Source organism: Fistularia commersonii, chromosome 13 (genome assembly GCF_037954325.1).
Source record: "Fistularia commersonii isolate RoL2024-O1a breed Wild chromosome 13, RoL_Fcom_v1.0, whole genome shotgun sequence".
Classification (NCBI taxonomy): Eukaryota; Metazoa; Chordata; class Actinopteri; order Syngnathiformes; family Fistulariidae; genus Fistularia; species Fistularia commersonii.
The window spans coordinates 1,100,930-1,122,652 of record NC_141296.1 but is presented as its reverse complement, the minus strand read 5'-3'; the positions used below and the strand labels follow the sequence as shown (position 1 = coordinate 1,122,652).

General features: G+C 42.6%; 1 protein-coding gene across 2 annotated transcripts; it reads left to right on the top strand.

Moving 5' to 3' along the window:
- Positions 1 to 1,097: 1,097 nt before the first annotated feature.
- Positions 1,098 to 20,971, top strand: rell2 (RELT like 2). Of its 2 annotated transcripts, none has more exons than XM_086158548.1 (6): positions 1,098 to 1,233; positions 11,917 to 12,126; positions 14,329 to 14,391; positions 14,806 to 14,869; positions 16,900 to 17,076; positions 17,173 to 20,971. In XM_086158548.1, exons 2-6 carry the CDS (start codon positions 11,931 to 11,933, stop codon positions 18,731 to 18,733), a joined length of 2,061 nt encoding a protein of 686 aa, XP_086014674.1. In that variant the 5' UTR covers positions 1,098 to 1,233; positions 11,917 to 11,930; the 3' UTR covers positions 18,734 to 20,971. The 2 variants fall into 2 exon arrangements, with proteins under 2 accessions (XP_086014674.1, XP_086014673.1); XM_086158547.1 differs by having other exon boundaries at positions 14,290 to 14,391.
- The last annotated feature ends 752 nt before the right edge of the window (positions 20,972 to 21,723 follow it).

Genomic DNA, 21,723 nt, shown 5'->3' with positions numbered 1-21,723 from the left:
TCGGCACCTTCAACTATGTCAAGGACAAAGTATTGCGTCAGATTATTTCATTCATTCACATCTAGGATGTGTTATTTCAATGTCCCCTTTAATTTTTGGAGCAGTGTATATGCACACACACACACACACATATGCATCTATCTATCTGTCCACATATATATTTGTATAATCATGCAGCATTTTTACTGAAGAGCCTAAATTGCCCAGATGTGTGAATGAGAAAGTGAATTTTTGTACCCAGTGGTGTATCTGGTCCATCCTTCAGCCCTGAATGAATGAATGAATGAATGAATGCTATTTGTTGCCAACTGTGAACAAGAAATAATCTATCTATTGCTGTTTCTGTTTTTACTAACCCTAAATATGGTGTGGCTCCGGCTGTAATTCTTTCCATGAAATGGCATTGTCATGATTTACCCTCACGAACCGCAATACATAAAGTAATCCAAGAATAATTTGAAATTGATTTCAAATGAAAAAGATGGTAAAAGTGAAAATGCAAAGCATTCAAAATGTTCCGTGTCTACTGTACAGGACTGTCTCCGAAAATTAGAATATTGTGATAAAGTTCTTTATCTTCTGTAATGCAATTGCGAAAACAAAAATGTCCTACATTCTGGATTCATTACAAATCAACTGAAATATTGCAAGCTTTTTATTATTCTTATATTGCTGATTATGGCTTACATCTTACGAAAACTCAAAAATCCTATCTCAAAATATTAGAATATCATGAAAAAGTCATTTTTGTTTTTTTAATTGCATTACAGAAGATAAAGAACTTTACACACAGGCAGATTCCGGGATTATTGATCATGTAGAATTAATTCTTAAACAAAAAGTGAACCCCACATTGTGAATATGTCCCTTCGGCTGATTGATCATGTGCATGTTTTGGGTTTGTTTTGGGGTAAATAAACTGTAGAAGAAAATATGTTTTGTTGTTGTTTTGGCTGAGACGCAGACAGGCTGCAGACAGGCTGCAGGGTTCTGCAGGGGGGTGGAGGTTCTGCAAGGTTCTGCAGGGGCTGCAGACAGGCTGCAGGCTGGCTGCAGGCTGGCTGCAGGAGGGTGTTGGTGGCCGTCGGTGGCTGGAGGGGGCGCAGGGGAGCAGGGCTTCGTCATCCCGTCCTCCTCGGCGGCGTGCAGCCGCGTCCCGCCGCCCCGCGCAGAGGACACGGCGCGGTCGAAGCGATGGCTCTGCAGCCCCGCAGCGGACCGGACCGATTCAAGGTGAGCGGCCCCGAGCGGTGTGTGTATGTGTGTGTGTGTGTGTGTGTGTGTGTGTGAAGGGATGCCAAACGAGGATCTTGATCCCGGACCTCGGCGTGTGGAGGAGAGCCGTCACCCATGCAGCCTCCTTGCGATTCGTTACGTCAAATTCCGCACCGACTCGTTTCTGCTAGCGGCTGCTCCGGTGCTAAGTCATGGAACGACACCTTTTTATTTTCTTATTATATGGATTTTCATTTGTATTTTTCAACTTTAATTTATTTTTCCTGTCTGATTAAATCGCTGTCACGATGCGTTTGGAAGGGAAGTTCTCAGACTACTCCAGCTACTTTAAGTCCTCTGCAAAGCAAAAAGAGCCCTCAATTGGGGAGATTAACTGCAAGATATGTTACTAATACCTTTGTGAGCCGAATGACAGTCACTAAGTGGACTGACAGAGAAAATAGCAGTGTCAAGGTATAAATTTCAAACGGGCAAAAGCCACCCATGGTGTGGCAGGAGAGGTTGGTGCAGGCTCGGCGGGACGCAGGCCTTTGGGTCACCTGGACGGGTCGGAAACCTTTCCTGCTCACAGACACATTTGCAGATTTGAAATGAATGAACACGGCATTCTTTGTATCCAAATGCACTGCAGACAGAAAAGTAGACGTTTCAGTGTCCGGGGAATCACGTTTCCAGGCTGTGCACGTGACAAGAAACACTTTGAATGGATAAACAAAATGCGTTGCAATGAACGACTGCAGAGAAAACTAAATGACATTTCTGCAGTTCATGCAACTGAGCATTTTGAACTCCGGACAAAAAGACGTTGGGTTGAAGGTTACTAGTCTATTTGAGTCTTTCTTGTATTTAGGAAAAAAGCAGAACTTAAATGATCCACCGACAGCAAACCAAAAATGCCGTCCTCTCCCTCTGTGCGACCTTTTACGTTTATTAAGAATGACATAAATAGTTGAACACGTTTTATTCAGATGTTCGGATCGCCGTCATCTGCACATTTAAAAATGAACCAACTTAAATAAAATACATTTTAATGAAACGCTCGATTATTTTCAAAACTCGCAAGCGGGTTTCCGACCCCTGGACTAAGACTTGATTATGTCAGACGTATTATTTCATAGATAGGAAGCAGAACGCTCAAGTGTTCCCAGCAATCCCACAGGAAGTTAGACAAATATCTAAGCATGTTTGTAGATGCTCAACTATATTTAGGTTTGGGCTCCTGCCTGCTGCTGGAAAGTACAGATGTTTGAAATCTACCATGAAAAACTTGGGTTTCAATGTATTTTTAGTTTGTGGGGAACTTATAGACACCAAAGCGCAGGAAGTTTGCTTAAAAATAATGAATGGTAAACACCTCACACATCAGCAATGGTGGAATTAATAATGGCCACCTGTCAAATAATGGTAATCTCAGGGAATAAAGAGTATTTTTCGAGTGGGAAATTAAAATGTCTGTCGATTTAATCATGCACGTGTCGGGAGATATAAAGAACGTAGGGACACTTCAGTGTGAAATCCTCAACAATCTTAAAAATGTATAAATGCATATTTGCGAGATGTATGAATTCCCCCAGTACAAACATTTGGTGATCAGTTTTAATTTTAATCAGTTTTTAATCAGATTTAATCAGTTCCTGTAACATGTTCAAGTCACTGAATACCAAAAGATTTTTGCACCGTCAGGAAAATATGATTTCCCAGAAGAAGAGTCGTCATTAGCAGACGTTCAACATTTTTGGTGTATAAAACTGGAGGAGTGACGTCTTGTCTCTTGATGTTTCACATATTTTGCTCTTTGTTTTAGAATTCACAAGGATTTTTTGGAGTTATTTGCATACATGGATAAATAGGAGTTTAAGTGAGAGACATTCCAGAAATTGTTCCTGTTTGAGGATTTCTTGAACATCATTTCTGACAGCGAGAGCCTGTCAAATGTTTTGCTCGAGGCTCAGATTTGAGGTTCTTCGCCGACACTTTGCCGGGAACCTTGATGGGATTAAACACAGGCTGAACGTATCAAACGCTGGTTTGAGTCTTCAGTCATACTCTTTCCTATCATGATGCAAATCATTCAAAAACGTGCTTATTCAAATAACTGAAATATGGTCTTCATTGTGCAAGTTTTAATGTGTAAAAGAGGTGAAGAGACGAGTTCAAGCAGGTTGGAATGGGTGGAGAAAAGTGTCAGGGGTACCAAGAGATAGAAGAACATCAGCTATGAAAGGAAAGGAAAGGTGGAGGAGACACTGGTGAGACCAGAGATGCTGGATGGACTAGAAACTGTTACAGTGTCAAAGGACGCATTGTTACAGTGTTACAGTGATCAGTTTGGCTGAAGCTCACAGTTCACTTCTCATTTTCCACTATTTTTAAAGTTCTCACACGTTATTCTTCTGCATATAATTAAAAAGGGCTTGTGATGGCGTCAGCCTTTTCCAATTTGCTACGGTGTCTTCTGGATTGTCAGGCAGACGTGGATATTTCTGTTCTTTTACCTTAACGGTCCTTCCATGAACTGAATTATTCACTTTTCCAATGCCTCCCTTTTCCAGCTATATTATCCTCCAATCCCACTGCCTGAACTTGCATTTAATAAATGATTTGTATGACACTGAATTCAGAAGCATAAAGTATTGAGTGAAAGAACAGTTAATTCAGGGTCAACTTTATCCAGACAGCAGTATTTCTCAAACTAATTGCACTAAAAGCTATGTTATTAAATATGCGTCCTTCCAAGTGACTCCATAATGAATAGATTCCTTTTGCAGAAATCAGTAGCAGCGCTTTGTATTCAGATCGCAGTCAAAAAAGGTGGCAATTTTTTTCCAAAATCAACATCAACATTTTCCCAGTGTTTGTCCTGCGTGGCTGCAGGGTCCGCTTATCTTTTTATTTCAAATTTTATTTGATTATTTCTAGAATATCAGTGTATATTGTGGTTTTCTCAATCTCTGGACTGCATTAGAAGAGTATGGAACTCATAGGGGAAGTGCTGCTGCTTTTTCGGCAAAGGTGAAAGAGGATCAGCGCCTCAAAATCTTGAGACCACGGTTCTCATCCAGGACCAGGTGGGTGCTGCTCCAGGTCAGGGATGAGGTCCGGTCCCCAGTGGAGGACTTCAGGTATCTTCTGGTCTTGTTGATGCGTGAGGGACGGATGGAGCGGGAGGCGTCAGCGGCGAATCTGCTCCCGTCTGTTGTGGTAAAGGAGGAGCGTTTATTGGGGTTCCTCCGCTCACCTGTGGTCAGGAGCTGCAGGAAGCCACCGAGAGAAGGAGGTCACGGATCAAACCGGCTGAAATGAGTTTTGGCTGCAGAGTTCGAGCATCTGGGAGGAGCTCGGAGCTTTAGGATGAGTCCGATGAGTTGGCTCAGGCATCTAACGATAATAATAATTGTAACAATTTATCCTTTATTCGGAATTAAAAGAATTATGATTATGTATGGACTAGAAACTGTTCCAATGACCAAAAGACAGCAGGCAGAACTAGAGGTTGCAGAGATGAAGATGTTGAGGTTCTCTTTGGGAGTGACCAGGATGGAGAGGATCAGGAATGAGTCCATCAGAGGAACAGCACATGCTAGATGTTTTGGAGAGAAGGTCAGAGAAGCCAGACGGAGATGGTTGGGTCATGGACAGAGGAGGGATAGAGAATATATTGGTAGACGGATGCTGGAATTGGAGCTGCCAGGCAGGAGGTCTAGAGGAAGACCAAAGAGAAGATTTATGGACGTCATGAGAGAAGATATGAAGGTAGTTGGTGTGAGAGAGGAGGATCCAGAGAATAGGGTTGGATGGAGAAAGTTGACTCGCTGTGGCGACACCTGAAGGGGAAAGCCCAAAGGTGAAGAAGAATCTGTCACAGGGGTGCAGGACATGTATGACCGAGACAAAGTGATGATTGAGATGTTTTGCACATGAACAAAGGAGTGTTCATGTCCAAACCATGGTGAAGATCTTGGCAGAAGGTTGCTGAAGGTGAAGCTGCCAGGCAAAAGGTCTGGAGGAAGACCAAAGAGAAGATTTATGGATGTAGTGAGAGAGGATATGAAGGTAGTTGGTGTGAGAGAGGAGGATCCAGAGAATAGGGTTAGATGGAGAAGGTTGACTCGCTGTGGTGACACCTGAAGGGAAAAGCCCAAAGAAGAAGAAGAAGAATGATTATATATTTATATATGAATTATTATAATAATATTATTGTCGTTAAAGGAATTATTATCCTTTATTGCAGAAAACGAATTTCCCCACGGGGATTAACACAAGATAAATTATTATAAATCCCTCGTGGGGAAATTTGTTCTCTGCAATGAAGCCATGATGGACGAACCGTGAGCAGCAGGCCGGCGTCCACCAGCGCCAGGAGAGCCGCTTGCTCACCAACGCTTGGAGGAGAATGTTGGGAATGTTGTGTTCCAAGGGAGGATGGCCTGGAGGAAGCGGGACCGTCCCTCTGGGCCGGCCTGGGAATAACCCGGGATCGACCCCGGAAGAGCCGGGGACGGGGAAGTCTGAGCCTCTGCTTCGGAAAATGCCGCCCCGCAACCCGACCCCAGATAAACGGTAGAAGATGGATGTATGGATGGATGGATGGATGGATGAGGAGGACAGACTAGCACAAGAAAAAACAAATAACCCACATGACAATCTGGCATTTAGACACGACGGAAGAGCGTCCTGCTTCTAAACACATGACGGAGGAAGCCAGCAAGACATTCAGGCAGAGACGCAGGGGATCAGAATGCACAGAAGGATGCAGACCAGGAGATGGGACGTGACGGTAGAGGTCTACAGAGGGGTGGAATTTCATGGCACGTGTTTGGATTCCGGTTTAAACAACGAATGAGAAAGCACGTCTAATACGTACCAGATGTTATACAGGACTGTCTCCGAAAATGGCATCGTCATGATTTACCCTCATGAACCGCAATACATAAAGTAATCCAAGAATAGTTCGAAATTGATTTCAAATGAAAAAGATGGTAAAAGTGAAAATGCAAAGCATTCAAAATGTGCCGCGTCTACTGTACAGGACTGTCTCTGAAAATTAGAATATTGTGATAAAGTTCTTTATCTTCTGTAATGCAGTTGCGAAAACAAAAATGTCCTACATTCTGGATTCATTACAAATCAACTGAAATGTTGCAAGCCTTTTATTATTTTAATATTGCTGATTATGGCTTACATCTTAAGAAATCCCAAAATATCTCAAAAATATTTGAATATCGAAATATTTGAATATCATGAAAAAGTCATTTTTGTTTTTTTTAATTGCATTACAGAAGATAAAGAGCTTTATCACAATATTATAATTCTCTGAGACGGTCCTGTAGAGCAGATTATAAAGAGTAATTAACATTTGGCCGTATCTGACAAATGTTTTCAGTTGACGATGTCTCTCTGAGGAGGATGCAGGGTGGATTAGACAAATTTAATGTAAGAATCTCCAGCAAAATCTGGACCGGCAGACCCGGAAATGATAGAATTCAGGGTTTAACAGGAATATTTGGAGCTGTTACCGTTCAGCCTTGGACACCGTCAGTCACAGCAGGAGAAATACAATCCAAGCTATCGGTTGCTAAATTCTTGTGCGTTTTAGAGCTTAGAGATAGCCATCCACTTAAAACTGCTGCAATCATTAATATTTGGTAGTTCGCAGAAATAGTATCCAGCGATCAAGCCAGACTTCTTTTTTATTTATTCATTTTTTTCAGGGTCCTTCCAGGGCCAGTTGTGCAATGACCCCAATTTTATTTTATTTTTTTTGAACATTTATTAGAACAGGTTCCTTAACAGAGTCCTACACATTCTTACAAAACCTCATAACAAGATACACATTATACAATATTCTTTATAGGTCACTTATTTCCTCAATAGCAAGCGAAAAATAAAATTAAACTAAAAAAAAACACAAAAAAACATCTAACTCAGTCAAATAGAGAAAATACCTTCAACTCTCCAAATATTTTTTGATGGGTGCCCATTTGTCAAGATGTAGGTCTGTCTGAAGTCGTGAGTTTGCTGTTATGGGTTCCATGCAGTTTACATCCCATCCAGACTTCTTTTGTAAAGGGAACCCGCCTGAGAAAACCAACTGGTATAAATCTGCTGTAATGGTTCTCTCATACAAGAATGTTTGGTTAAAAAGGCGCAGAGAATTATGTCTTTAAAAATCACACTGATTTAAATCATAATTGATTGCTCGTGTTCACGCTGGCTTCCCGCTAGCTAACCTTGGCTATGCATGTACGGTAAATACGGTCCTAATGCACCATCGTGCTTTTTTTGGTTGTAATTTCCAGTCCAAAGAAACCAAGGGTCTGATGCTCGTCTGCACAGTTTTCCAAGAGAAGAAAAGAATGTGAAATTGCTTCTGCCTTCTCGCCGCTTCCCTAGATGCATTTGACACATTTAGCAGACCTAAGCTGCTGAAAGAGCTCTCTGACGTTGTTAGTTTTAAACTAAATAGCCAACACCGTGCCTACACGTGTCTTTCACAAGCTTGCGAAAGGTTCTCGAAGAAACGCCACAGGCAGGAGATACTGGATGTTCTGCCGCGAGGACGCCACCGCATCTGAAGACAGAAAGTTGGGTAGCGGAACAATCAAAACGACAAAAAGTATCTCCTTACAGCAGGTGTTCTGTCTGTTAGCGGCGAGGCAGTCGCTGCATCCACACCGCCAACTTTTGCAGACTTTCGCCTCTTCGTGTCTTTGTTCGTCTTGATTTTGAAGCTCATTTTGACTGGCGCCTCCAGCGTGATCCTCCCGGCTCGTGTCTCTCGCAGGGACGGTTGCAGGGATGACGTTTCTCGCACCGCAGGGTCAAATGAACGGTCACCTCCCGGACGGCATCGCGGCAACGATGGCGGCCTACGAGGGAAAAGATTGTTTTACAATTTAACGCAAGCTAAGCTATGTGGAGAGATTGTATTATTGTGTTTATGCGGCCGGGCCGAATCTTGATCAAATAGGACAATAACATCTTGGTAACGGGGATCCCTTTAAAAGATCCATCTGAAGATCTGGTGTTATGAAGTCACAGTAGACGTAGGTTCACATTCAGTCTAAAAACAAGAAAAGCAGCAAACATCTTTGCCGTATTTGTGATAAAGTCGATAGATTAATGCGAGCTCAAGGTGCCGTGACCCCATCGACCCAACCGCTCCGACGCAGTGCTGTTATGAGTGAGAATAGTCTTGCGACACAGATGATATGAAGGTGAGTCTGCCAGGGTGGTGATGTTGCTGCGTCATCCTCCTGCTGCTGCTGCTCTCAAAGACAGAGCTGATGCTTAAGCTTCCATTAAGACCACTATCCTTCGCTATGCTGGACTCTTGTTGCTTGTGTGTGTGTATGCATGTGTGTGTGTGTGTATGCATGCATGTGTGTGTGTGTGCGTGCTTGAACCAATATCCTCCAGCACTGAAGATCTCTTCTCTAAACAACTGGACTGGAATCTTTATTTCGCTTCATCAAGTAGTTTTCATTTAAATGCAATTCAAAATCCAGTCATTAAAAGTACTTTACACACAATGACATAACTAGTGTTTTCATGCTTCTGTGTGTGTGTGTGTGTGTGTGTGTGTGTGTGCTTGGACTGATATCCTCCAGCACTGAAGATCTCTTCTCTAAACAACTGGACTGGAATCTTTTTCTCGCTTCAAGTAGTTTTCATTTCATTTAGATGCAATTCAAAATCCAGTCATTAAAAGTACTTTACACACAATGACATAACTGTAGTTATGCTGACAAAATGTTTGAAGATGACAATTCATGTTTTTGTGTGTGTGTGTGTGTGTGTGTGTGTGTGTGTGTGTGTGTGTGTGTGTGTCTGTGCGAAGGAAATTGATAAGGCAGCAGAAGGGCAACACTGATAAACTGAGCTGGGGTACACTGGTACAGTCAACCCAACACACACAACCTGTGTGTGTGTGCGTGTGGGTGTGTGCGTGTGTGGGTGTGTGCGTGTGTGTGTGTGTGTGTGCGCGCTTGTGTGCGTGGATTCACTATGTTTATATGATTTTTACCTCTTTCTCATTTGCCCATATCAATATAATTGAAATTTTCAGCACATTTCAGTCACACACACCTTACTTTATTCCATGAACCTCCTCCTGGCAGTTTCCTCCATTGCTGCAGTGTGCAGGGGTCAGTGCCTTGGCTTTCTTTGCACAAGATTGGAGTTTTTAAGTAGTTATGCCCTTCTTTGAAACAGTGTATTGGGTGGAACTGACTCCGTACAGTTTGTTGTTCTTGCATGCAGATGTATAACACTACATGTATACCTACATATTTCTTCCTACCCAATTTGATTCACTTTTCTGCAAAACATTCAGAGCATATTTATAACATCGGCAAAACACTATTTTAGTCCAGCTTAATCCAAACGACCGCTTCCAATCTCTCCCACAAGTGGATGTCGAGTACATCGGTCAACCTTTACATGAACTGTTACCTTTTTTTTAAATGGTGACAAATATGTACTGCGCAACACATATAAAGCATATTAGCAAGACAATTTGTTTATATATCTGACCGAAATGATAAGACCTTATGTTCCCGGCAGAGAGCTGCGTTCCTCTAATACAAACCTACTAGCAGGACCTTCTGCTCGCTCTAAGCGATCTCAGGCTAAACTGTTCTCAGTTCTACTACCTCAGTGGTGGAACAAACTTCCGGAAGCAACAAGACGAGCATCATCTCTCTCAACCTTCAAGAAACAGGTCAAAACTTTTTCAGGACTTTTTACTGCGCTGATGCCCCAGATCAGGTTAGGCACCAAGTTAGGCTATGCAGTGTGTGTGTGTGTGTGTGTGTGTACATCTTTGTCCTAAAAAAAAAAAGAAAAAAAACTAACCCCAGCTTACTGTTCTGTATATTTCCTGTGCATCTTGTATTTGCAAGTGTTATTTGCAGTCCTTATGTCCTCTATTGTGAGTCGCTTTGGATAAAAGCGTCTGCCAAATGTAATGTAATGTTTATTTCCATGCGTGGAGATGGAACCTATCAAATAGAGACGTGCAGAAACCCACGTGCAGACGCACAGAAAGGCTTCCTGTCGGACTCAAGCGAGGACCTTCTCGCCGAACACCTTTACCACCTAATATTGCCCAGATGCTTTATATTAACAAAAATAATATCGTCAGCCGTGGTCATTATTGCTCAAAGCTCCCCTGGGTTTATCTTTTACCCTCCTCTTCCTCCTCATTCACTATCTCTTTGTCTGCTTTCTCCAAAGATAGACAGAGAAGGTGTGGCTCAGGGGAGCGAACGCCCGAGAGCCACAGCGTTTGCTGAGTTTCCTCTTGTTACCAAACACGCGTTTGTAGATAGTTTGCCAACTGGATCCCAATTTGCTGCGTCCTGCTTGGTGGCTAATTATGTTCAGAGACACCGACTGGCGGGAAAATGGTAAGAAGTGTGTCCTTAGTTGTGTATGTTTTTTGCAGAGTTAATGATCGTCCGGATAAAAAGCGCCTTGCGGCAGTCTGTGACGATCCTTTTATTTCTTGGACAGTTTTGATGGGTTAGTCATTTATATCTATATCAAGTTATGCTCCAGATTACTGCAAGTAGGAATTAACTTTAAAAAACAGTTCAAAATATAGCTGCATTCAAATATAGGTCGAAATAAAGTCAAAAAAAAAAGAATCAATGACTAAAAAAAACAAAAGATTTATCAGTAAATGCTGAGTTTAAAGAAGTAGTTCCAGTTTTTTAAAGATGTCTAAATAAAATCACATATTTAAGGAAAAAAATCTATAAAAATTGATGGTGGTTTTTCTGTTGGTCTTGTTTATGACAATAATATCTTTTTTATTGAATGTAAAGGATTCAGTTTGAGTCTGTCGGTTCTATTTCCCTCAGCTTTCAGGCTGTTATTGAAGGCTTCAGATTGTCATATTGGTTCATGAATGACCTCAGCGGACAATTATTCATGTTTAACAGTGAATAATGGCCTTTTTTTAGATGACAGCATAAAAATGGTTTTTGAAAAAGTTGAAGGTTGTGTTTGATCAAACGGCTGTAAAGGCAATGAAACCAAAAACTCATGATCTTGTTCTGCCAGGGACACTGCATACACTGTGTGTGTGTGTGTGTGTGTGTGTGTGTATATACATACATATACACTACACATATATCTAATACACACCTTCTGAGCAGGACAGTCCCCTTTGGGTTTCCTCCGGGTTCTCTTGTTAAAGTGATGCTGAGAACTGAACCTTGAATATGCAACACTTTGTTTAGTTGTTTTAGTTACTTTTTTTTTTTTTTTTTTTCAATATGAATGTACAATCATTAAAGCAGTCCTGGCGAGCTTAAACAAAATATTTACATTTGCAATAGTTTATAACTTCTCTAGGCTAATACTGTCTAAGTTCAATATCCTTAACCCGTGTTCTTTTCACAAGTTTATTTCGTGGGCTCTGCTGAACCTAGTTATCATGAGCTGTGTTTGCCTTATGTTATATTGCATTTAGTTGTTTTTGCTTGATTTGTTTTGTTTTCGCTGTTGTTTCACAGCGAAGCTCGGATGTAGTTACGACACAATTGTCCATGACTGTTGTCTCTGACTATAACCTCCACCAAACAGACCTCTCCCCTCCTCTGACGCTCACGTTATTATCTTCAAAAAGCCGTGAGCGAAACGCTAAATGGAATCTTTCTCCTGGACTCTCAGGTTGAACCGGCAGTATGACTGAGTTGGACGCAGTGGGAGTGGGCGAAGCTCCACCGCCCTACATGATTTTCCTGGTGGTCTTCCTTTTCTTTCTCACCGGACTGTTCGGTTTCCTCATCTGCCACCTGCTGAAGAAGAAGGGCTACCGCTGCCGCGCCGGAGACTTGGAGGACGAGGACGAGGCCGAGAAGCAAGACCAACATGCAGACGGTCGGTATTTAAATAAAGCCGGCCAGATTATCGTCGTATCGGCTGTCGTAGCACGAGAGTTTCACCGCAATAACTTTTCATTATGACGGTCAAAAACAAGGTTATTACACGACCTCACCCGTTCTCACGTCCGCCTATTTCTGTTTATTTATTTTATTCATCGCTATTGTCACCCTATTTATATTGTCGTTTAGCTCCGGTTGTCTATTTTTCACCCTCACTGTTCCTTCATGTTGTCCATTATTATCCATTATTATCCACGTTGTTGCTGTTGTTGTTCTACCTGCTGTCCATTTATTCATGGATGTCATTGCTATTTTCTGTCTCTAACTGTATCTCTATTTATATTTATATTTATTTTTGACATTATAACTGTTACCCTATTAAAACTACCCCAAGGAATTTCCCCTATGGGGATCAATGAAATGTATCTTATCATAATTTATCAGATCATATTGTATTGTAACTTATCTTAACTTATGGTAATTTAACTTATCTCACCTTACAAGACAGCAACTAAATTCTCCATCAGTTGTTCTCAATGGGAAAGACAACTTTATCATAAAACTGCAAAGGAAAGCACTTTAACATTGCACTTTTAATCCGGCTGAGCGCAAATCAGGTAAAGCGTTACTATTTGATAAAATAGTTCACCGATTAAAGGGAGTCTAATAGGTGAAACTGCCTTGTCAATAAAGTCCACATGGACATGTTACATTTATCCAAATAAAAAATGGGTATACTGAGTGTACTTGGGTGTACTGAGTGTACTGGGGTGTACTGGGGTGTACTGGGGTGTACTGGGGTGTACTGGGGTGTACTGGGGTGTACTGGGTGTACTGGGTGTACTGGGTGTACTGGGTGTACTGGGTGCACTGGTTCACCAGTCAAACAAACAGCCACATATAGAGACGTCCAAAAAGAAAAGATGATTTATTTGACATATAACACGATATATGTGAGTTTCTGCCATTTTGAAAGAGAGGACAATAATCATGTGATTGATTCCCTCCATTTTTACTTAATTATTTTTTGTTTTGCACCTCTTGTTGGATATATGATGTCGTTATAACAGTATAACATTATCTTCACTACTTTTCGAGAAGGGACCCGAGACACCGATGCTCTTTTTTAACATTTTTAACAAAGTTTAGTATCAAAGTCCTCATTCAGTCCTTGTGAGGCTCGTGTGCAAGTGTTATTGAAAACCTTGTTTCTAGGTGTCCACGCCATATTTCTATGGTTATATTCATTTTAGAATTGTTTTGTTTTATTTTGTTTTATCTTATTCATTGTTTAATAAAAAAAAAAAAAAAAAAAAAAAGGAAGGAATGGATCACATTATCATTGCCTTCTCTTTAAAAATGGCGCTACAATAACATATTTGTTCACACGTATCTCCGGTAAGCATCTGAGGAAGAGACTATTTTTTGCGCGAGACGTCACGGATGCGAGAATAAGATGTAAAATAAATCATCTTTTCTTTTAGGAGCATTTTTTGGCATGCAGATTTGTTCAAAACTGTCCACATATAGAGACAGACTCTCATATTCACACACTCCTGTCATTATTCCCGGTTGAAATATCACAACCTTAATTACAATTCAACAGCAATTGGAAAAACGTGTATAACCTGAGGAAAAAGCGGTTATTTTGCTAAAATGTGTACGATTTAATGTCACGAAAGAAGCGAAGGCAATATTTTCCAGCCGTTTCATGCATGTCAAGGTGTTTATCAAAGATTACATTGATACATTCATTAACCACAGAAAAACACACCTAAATTAAATCACATATCCTTTAACGTTTAACCTGGTATATATTTTTACATTTTTTTTTCCGTGTTGTTCCGTCATTTTTTTGTCAATAAAGCAAAAAAGGATGAATTGGATGAATTTTGAGACTCTACTTTGGTTTAATGGACAGAAATGCAAAGACTTGGAAGTATTTTTCTATTATATGAATGAGCAAACAGACATGTGATGAAAGTGCATGAAATGTCATGTTAAATAATTGAGATTGTGAGACTGCAGAGCAGAAAAAAAAACATGTATCCTATTTACGTTGAGCTCTAATTGTACGCCAACGGATCCGTGGAGCTCCAGCACCCGTTTTTGGTTTTCGTTGTGCCGAACTAACGACCTTATCTTGGCCATTATCTAGTTGAGACCCGTGACTTATCACACGGCGCTGTCATTGCAGACGACCCAGAAGAAAACCAAGATACTGTGGAGCAGATCCTCAAATGCATCATAGAAAATGAAGGTGATATATACAAAAAAGGGACGAAGATTCTTCCTATTTTCATTTCAAGATGTATTTTCGATAAAATAATACACATAGATGATCATGGGTGTGTGGATCATTGAAGATATTTAAAAGGATGACGTATATGAAGTGTTTTCAGTACAATAACACAAATATGACCTATATAATAAGGTTTGAAGTATTGCTGATTTATGTGCGTCTCTGCTGATGACAAGTATCCTTTAATGAATAGTTTAAAATAGTTTAATAAATCAAATTCATTATCAGAACTGTCATTAGCGAGCTAATTACTTTGCCGCATCTATACTTACGGTTTGGTAATATAGTTATTTTTGTGAATTTGTTTGCATCTGCCGAGCCGACAAACGTTGTGTGTTTTTCGAAATTATGAAATCATTTTTCCATTTCTAGCCAACATGGAAGCCTTCAATGAAATGCTGGGAAACCACAACGTCTGCGTGCGCCACGACCCACGGTAAACACGATCGTCACTGTCCTGACATGCAATCTGGATACTTTTGGTTAACGTAATAGAAGAAGAAGAAAATGCACCAAAATGTTGCCGTGCATCATTTCCAGACGATAAGCCGTGACTTTTTTCACTTAAACATGGATTCGGCTAATATATGGATTTTTTTTTGTGGGGATGCTAACAAACTTCACGCCGCTAGAACATTTATCCTCGTCACATCCAACCCATGAAATGAGCGGGAAATTCTGAGTCCGCTCAACTCCGACGCCGAAGAAGACGACTTTGACGGTTTTAGATCTCGGGGCTCAGAATTTCACGGTCATTTCATCGGTCCGATGTGACGAGGATAAACGTTTTAGCGCCGTGAAGTTCGTTAGCGTCCCCCAGCCAAAAAAGTCCATATATTAGCCGCGTCGTTGTTTACGTGAAAAAAGCCGCGGCTTATCGGCCAGAAATGACGGTATGTCGGCCGTGACGTTTGAAACGCACGCGCCAGTTTACGTACGTAGCGTTAGCATGAATGAGCCCTTAAAGTGGTTTGCTGGCAGACAAACGCTAACAAAGAAGGAAGTCATATTTCCTGAGGATGACGGGATATCATTACTTCAGTTTCATGTCCCGAAATGCCGTGTGAGAGTTCCTCGGCCGAGCGGAGTCGGGGAAGTCGTGCCGCCGGCCACGTGACCGCTTCAGAATTCCGTTCAACTCTGACAGCGGGCAGGAGGGAGGCCAAGATAGCCGTCGGCTAGCCGGTGCGGCTTATATTGAGGTGCGCTCAATAGTCCGGAAATTATGGTAATGAGATCAAAACTAACCAAAAACATCAGATTGACGATGTCAAATTCCCATTTTCTATTCAATTCTATTTCCTACTTTATGTCATCAAGGCAGCAAATATGCAACTTGCAGTTTGGACACTGTATGTTCTTGATATGCATCGACTTGAGAGGCGTGATCCCAAATCTGGAGGTTTATCTGAATTTTGCAGCAAACGTGACATTAAATTATGATTGTAAATTGGGGTGTAAAAACGGGCCTGACCAATCCTGGTTTTAGCACCAGGTTTTAAAGTATGCTGGACCCAAGAGTCGTAGATGTCAGATGATTCATAATTAGACAAAAAATATTTTCTCCCTCAGCAGAGTTTAGGGTCAGGGTGACAACGAGCCCCCCTAAAACAGGGGGCGCCCACACTTTTTCACCTATGTGAAATAATCTACCTCCACTAAAAATGCTGAATATATATTTATTGATATATCTCCTGAGTATACTTAACTCTGTAAATGTTTGTGGATCTTGCATAACTGCATGGACCCTTATGTCGCACTACAACAGTAAATTTTAGCTGGGAGAAAAATGACTGCCGTCCTGACGGCTGGGGTTTGAGTTCCTTCACCTTTTTCCTTCTCAACTTTCAGAGGGAAGTCGGCGTTGTAGTTTTTATGAACGCTCTGAAAACGCCGCTCCACATTTCCCTTTTTCGGTATAGCGACGGCAGACCGGCAGATGTGGTGAATTCACTTTGAAAACGACATAGTAAACAACGAGCTGCACCTCCCTTTCCGTACAGAAGTGATTGGTTTTGGTCTTTTTACTCGGTCCGGCTCCACCACTCATTTTTATACCCATAAGTTTAGAAGACATAAATTGGCGGCGAACTCGCTAGCTTGCTAGAACACGCCGTTATGCGCATGTGCGCAGTGTCAGAAAAGGTCAGATGACAAATATCATAGTGAGGACGAGAGGCTGACGTCTACGTTTTAATGCCAGACATCGACCCACGCTTCCTTTACCATCCACCGGTAGATCGGGATGGACGTATCGGGCAAACCTGCACGAAAAGGACTTTTCGTCCGAATGCGAAAAAGGAAATCGCTATTTTCGAACAGCATGAAAATGGGTTCGCGGGTTGAAAATTGTGTGTATTTATGAAGACGACGTCAGCATATCCACTGCCTTCTGGCGTGCGGTCATTGCTCTACATCTCGTGAGGTTTCCGCATTGATTTTAAATGTGACATCTTCCTGGTCCAGGTTACGCAGGGAGTCCGTGAGCGGGGCGCCTCCCCATCACCACACGGTGCACTCGGGCGCCGACATCAACTCCTGCCACCTCTGCGCGCAAGTTCGATCCAAAAAAGGCCGCCGTCAAAGCAGAACCCCTCGCTTCAAACAACGACCCGGAGAGCAGACCGTCCTCTCCGTCGGCCGGTAACCCGTCGGACCGAGAACGCCTTCTTTTACGCACGTTCGTTTACGAAATTTCCATAAACCGAGACAAAGCGTGGATAACCGATTGTGTTTCAGATTCCGCGTGACGCACACCGATAAGAAGCCCAACGCGGGTCCGAACCCTCTGGCTGATTCCGGTAACCAGCTGGACCAATCTCAGGACAGCGAGGACCAGAAGGAGGGCGTGTACAACCTGAGAAGCATGTTCAAGGACAACCGGCAACCGGCAGACGCCTCCAATGACCCCTCTCAGAATGTAGGGAAGCGCAGAAAAAGTGTGACAATTTTCGGGCTCAGACGAGGCAGCGACCCCGTCGGCAACAAAACCGAGGAGGAAGCGATGAAGGACGGCGGTAGGTTCTTTACTCCCAAGCAGTCTTCAGTGCAGGAGGAACCTCTGAACGCGGAGAGCTTTCCACCGGGCGTCCGTCCGAGTCTCACCGACCTCGGTTTGACCTCCGAAACCAAGACCACGCCTCCTGGAACGGCTTCTGTTTTGGGTTTTGACAAGTCTCCCGCTTCGCCAAAAGACAACCCGGCTAATTCCTCCGATCCGGTTCCCGATGACGCTCGTGAGTCCGAAGCTTGCGGTGGACGTACATCAGATCGCGTACCCGGCGTTCTCCCGATCCCATCCGCCGGTTTGTCAGCGCGGACATTCGGTAGCGTCGAGAAAGGACAAGACGTGGACGATCTGGCGCTGAGTATGCAGAAAGCGAACGATCCCGGGCCCGTGCAGACGTCCACGCCCATCGCTCCCGGTCCCGGACATATTGCTAGCTTGACTCCCGAGCCCGTTTCGGACAAAGGTCTACCGGTCGCGCAAACTCCGCCCGAGCGCAGCTCCGACCCAGATTTGAAACCTGAATTTGGTCCTCGCCGGCCGACGAGCGCGGGTACGTCCCCGTCGTCCTTGACTTCGACAGAAGTTCCTACCTCCCCGCTGGCGGGCGGAGCCGATCTCACGCTCAGCTCAAGGAATTCCCTGGCAGAAGCGTCGGGAGCCGCCTTCAGCGCCGGGCTCCAGTCAGGCCCGGATGTTTCCGCAGGTCAAATCATGTCATCTGTACTTTCTACGTCCGCTGGAAAAAGTCCGTCACGTCCTCAAAACCCCTCGAGCGCTCAGTCTTCTGGCTCCAAATTTGACGGGACTTCACCGTTGTTGCAAAATCAGCCGTCTTCTCCCGCGAAGGGAGACGTGGTTTCAAGCTTCCGGTCTCCTCAGGAGACCGACGGAGAGCTCGCCGGGATCTCCGAGCCAGAAGCAAACAGGGTCGGTGTTCTGGAAACAGAGACACTTTCACCACCTGTGCCGGATCTTCCAGACGTTCCCCCGTCTTCTCCCTGCAACCGGCCCTCTGAAGACCCAGCGAGCGGCCCGTCTTCTTCCTCCTCACTTCCAGGGAGGAGAAGAAGCCACGCTAACATGATCCACGCTAGCTCTGACAGCAACAAGGAGTTTTCTGTGGCCGTCCAGGATGCAGATGCCGGTCCGTTCAGTCTGGAGAGACACGTTGAAGGCAACCGATGCCAGGAGAGGGATGACATGGTCCAGATGGAGGATATAAAAGATTGCAAGGTTGCACATGCGGAAACAGCAGGAACTGCCGAGGCAAAAATCACGCCGGGGAAATGAGGACTGAATGGAGGAGGAAGAAAAGTGGCGTCTGAGAACCTAAAGAAAGGTTTGAAGAGGAGCACTTTGAGCGGGTCCAGTTAAAAAACAGTATTATGAAATTAAATCAATTTAATGATGCTTTTATCCACAGTCTGCCACAGGATTCATGGCTGCATTGTTTCCCCGTCTTCCTGAAGGAAATCACTAAATGTCGATTGTTATATCTCACATAAATCAGCATCTCCGCATCACCGTTTACCCTCGTGTTGAATCCCTGTTTTGGTTTGGAGTTTTTTTTTGTTTCGCCCTTTGATTTTCAGTAAGTGTGGGTCGAATCCAAACCTCTGGATTTGTGTCACATTGCCGCTATGCTCAGAATACGGCACAGAAAGTTTATTTTTTCCATTTCTCATCCATTTCTAGGTTCAGGTCTCGTTCCTTCCCTTCCGCCTTCTCGTAATCCAGCATTAATTAAACCTGCATATTCAGGAGAGACGTGTGTTTAAAGGGAGTTGCTTGAGGAGCTTCATAAAATGATGCTCTTTGCTTTTGGTATCCAAAAATATAAACAAGTTGCACGATGCACAACTTGGCCTAAAAATCCGTTTACCATTTGAGTGAGATTTGTGTTTTAAAGCAGTGTTTCCCAAACCGCCGTGCCGAGAGAGATCATCAGGTGCGCCGCGGAAAAATGCCCACTTTTACCCGATTGGTCCGAAAATTATTTATCCGACGTGAATAATGTGTCTTCCTATGTCTGTGTGGGCGGCGTGTCCATTCCACGGCGACGGCTAGTGAATGAACCTGTGCGTCTGTGCATCAGAGGGATTAGTGACGCTTTGTGTGATACATTTTTAAAATAAAAAGTACTTGTATCTGCGTAAACAAACAGGCAGCGTTGTTGAAAACGACCAAGACGAGTGAGAAAGCAGTGAAAGCTGCTAGAAAGTTGCTGAACTCGTCTCTAAATCCAAACAGCAAAACATTAATACGACCTGCCGGCAAAATCATTGGAGAAGAAAAGCTCGGCTCTGGCGTTGATAAAGAAATAGAGTTCTCTCCAATAATACCGTTTTCAGACATATTGATGACATGTCTTCTGATGTTGAAAAAAGTGTTCTGGAAAAGTTGCACATCGGTGGGAAATTTGCATCGCAACTTGACGAACCTACAGATATTAGATATATTAGATTTCACACGAAGTAAATTGAGACTACGGTTTCACTCTAATTGGTTTAAATATGTCAAAATGTTTTTGACAAATATTATTTCGTGGTGTGCTTTGGGATTTCTCTTAGGTAAAATTTGTGCCGTGGCTTAAAAAAAGTTGGGAAACACTGTTTTAAAGCCCAAATTGCAGCAAAGAGAGAATGACGCGATAATTGTCTTTAAAAACAACTTTTTGCTCCCTTATCCGACAAATGACGTGCAGATTCACGAGATATAATTTGTAAAGAAGATAAAAAGAACTCCAATAACCAAACAGAGAAAACATCACTTTATGAATAATCTTCTATCCACTGAAGTTAATGCAACAGACACAAGTTAGAATAAGTTAGAAAGCCGCTCCCTCGACATCAGCGCCCACGTTGTTATTCAAATGGTAAAAGAGCTGCTAATAGATCCACTAACTTTGCATTTAAGTTTACCTTCCAAATAAATTTGAGCACTTAACGCAGAACCTGTTCTGCCGCCACAAACATGATCAGAAACTGCGGCACTTATCAATATTTTTACACGTCTCGCAGGCCTGTTGCATTCAGTCGGACATTTATTATGATTTTAAGTTAATATGCAAACCAGCTCCTTGTGTTTCCATGCTGTTCTTAACAAGATTTCACCTCGGTGGATAACTTTATTTTTATAAATGAATCAACCGATTCCACTGTTAAAGGTTTGACATTTATGTTTACAAACGCAAACAGTAAAACCATTTCCCGCTGTTAGTTATTCATCTGTTGCGTTTTAATGACACCATTCACCGACCACTTGTTCATGACGTTCTTTGCAATCCTCATCTGAATCAGTCACTTTATTTTTTGGTACCTTTACGGTAATCCTTGCATTATCCTAATAACATTTGCACCGATGCACACGATTATAGAATAAAGAATAAATGTCCCTTCTATATGTACTAAATAGTAACACTCCTTATGTTGTCGTCCCATTATGCCGTGTTGTGAATGACTTCAAAGCATGGGCGGTGTTCAGGTCATCTTCCAGAGATCATAAAATAAAGCCGTGGTCTTTGAAAAATGAACGTGTCCGTTTAAAATCACTTGAATTAAAATCTTTTTCATTTATTCCAAAATGTCATTTGTTGTATTTTCTCAGTCTTTTGTGCAGCCGCAACCACACGACCCTTTATCTTCATGTGGAAGTTTCCAGGTTTCGATCTGATTTGTCAACGGGTTTAAAACTGACACCAAATTGTCTCTGTTTTGTGAAATGTGCGAGTTCGGCTTCACGTTGATCGATCGCGTCGATTGATCCGACGCTCTTATTTTGCAGGGGCTAAATGAGAGAAGGTTTGAGGATCTAAATGATTGATAGCTGATGGATGTCACAGATTCTTGCTATTTTCTGCCACTCACTTAAATTGTCATCAAAACTAAGAAACCGTCTAAACGCACGAGTTGCCGGCGTTTTCCAACAAACGGAATTCACTTAAACCGGCTAATTACGTTTCTTTATTTCTCTGTAATGCAGGTGGACAAATACACTTAGACTTATTTAAGATACTATTCATTTACGCTCCATCTTCCCACAAATCAACACGGGTTCGCAGATCTTTCCGTCGTCGCCTTGGAGGGTTGATATTGAATATTGGATGTGTGATGTTTTTGCATCGTACGATGGCTTTGCTCTTAATTTGAAAGAGATTTGTGGAGGCCCGTTATGATTGGTGGGGTTTGCTTTGATAAAATGAGTTATTAATGTCTGCTGGATGTGGTTAAAAAACAAAAAGTTCATGAAGTTCATCATTATTTGTCAAACTGCAAGCAACT

Bases quoted from the DNA above. Each gene is read 5' to 3' on its own strand.
- rell2 (XM_086158547.1), top strand. From the start codon at position 11,931: ATGACTGAGTTGGACGCAGTGGGAGTGGGCGAAGCTCCACCGCCCTAC. The intron at 12,127-14,289 runs GTCGGTATTTAA...GCCATTATCTAG, and splicing joins GCAAGACCAACATGCAGACG to TTGAGACCCGTGACTTATCA. The intron at 17,077-17,172 runs GTAACCCGTCGG...ATTGTGTTTCAG, and splicing joins ACCGTCCTCTCCGTCGGCCG to ATTCCGCGTGACGCACACCG.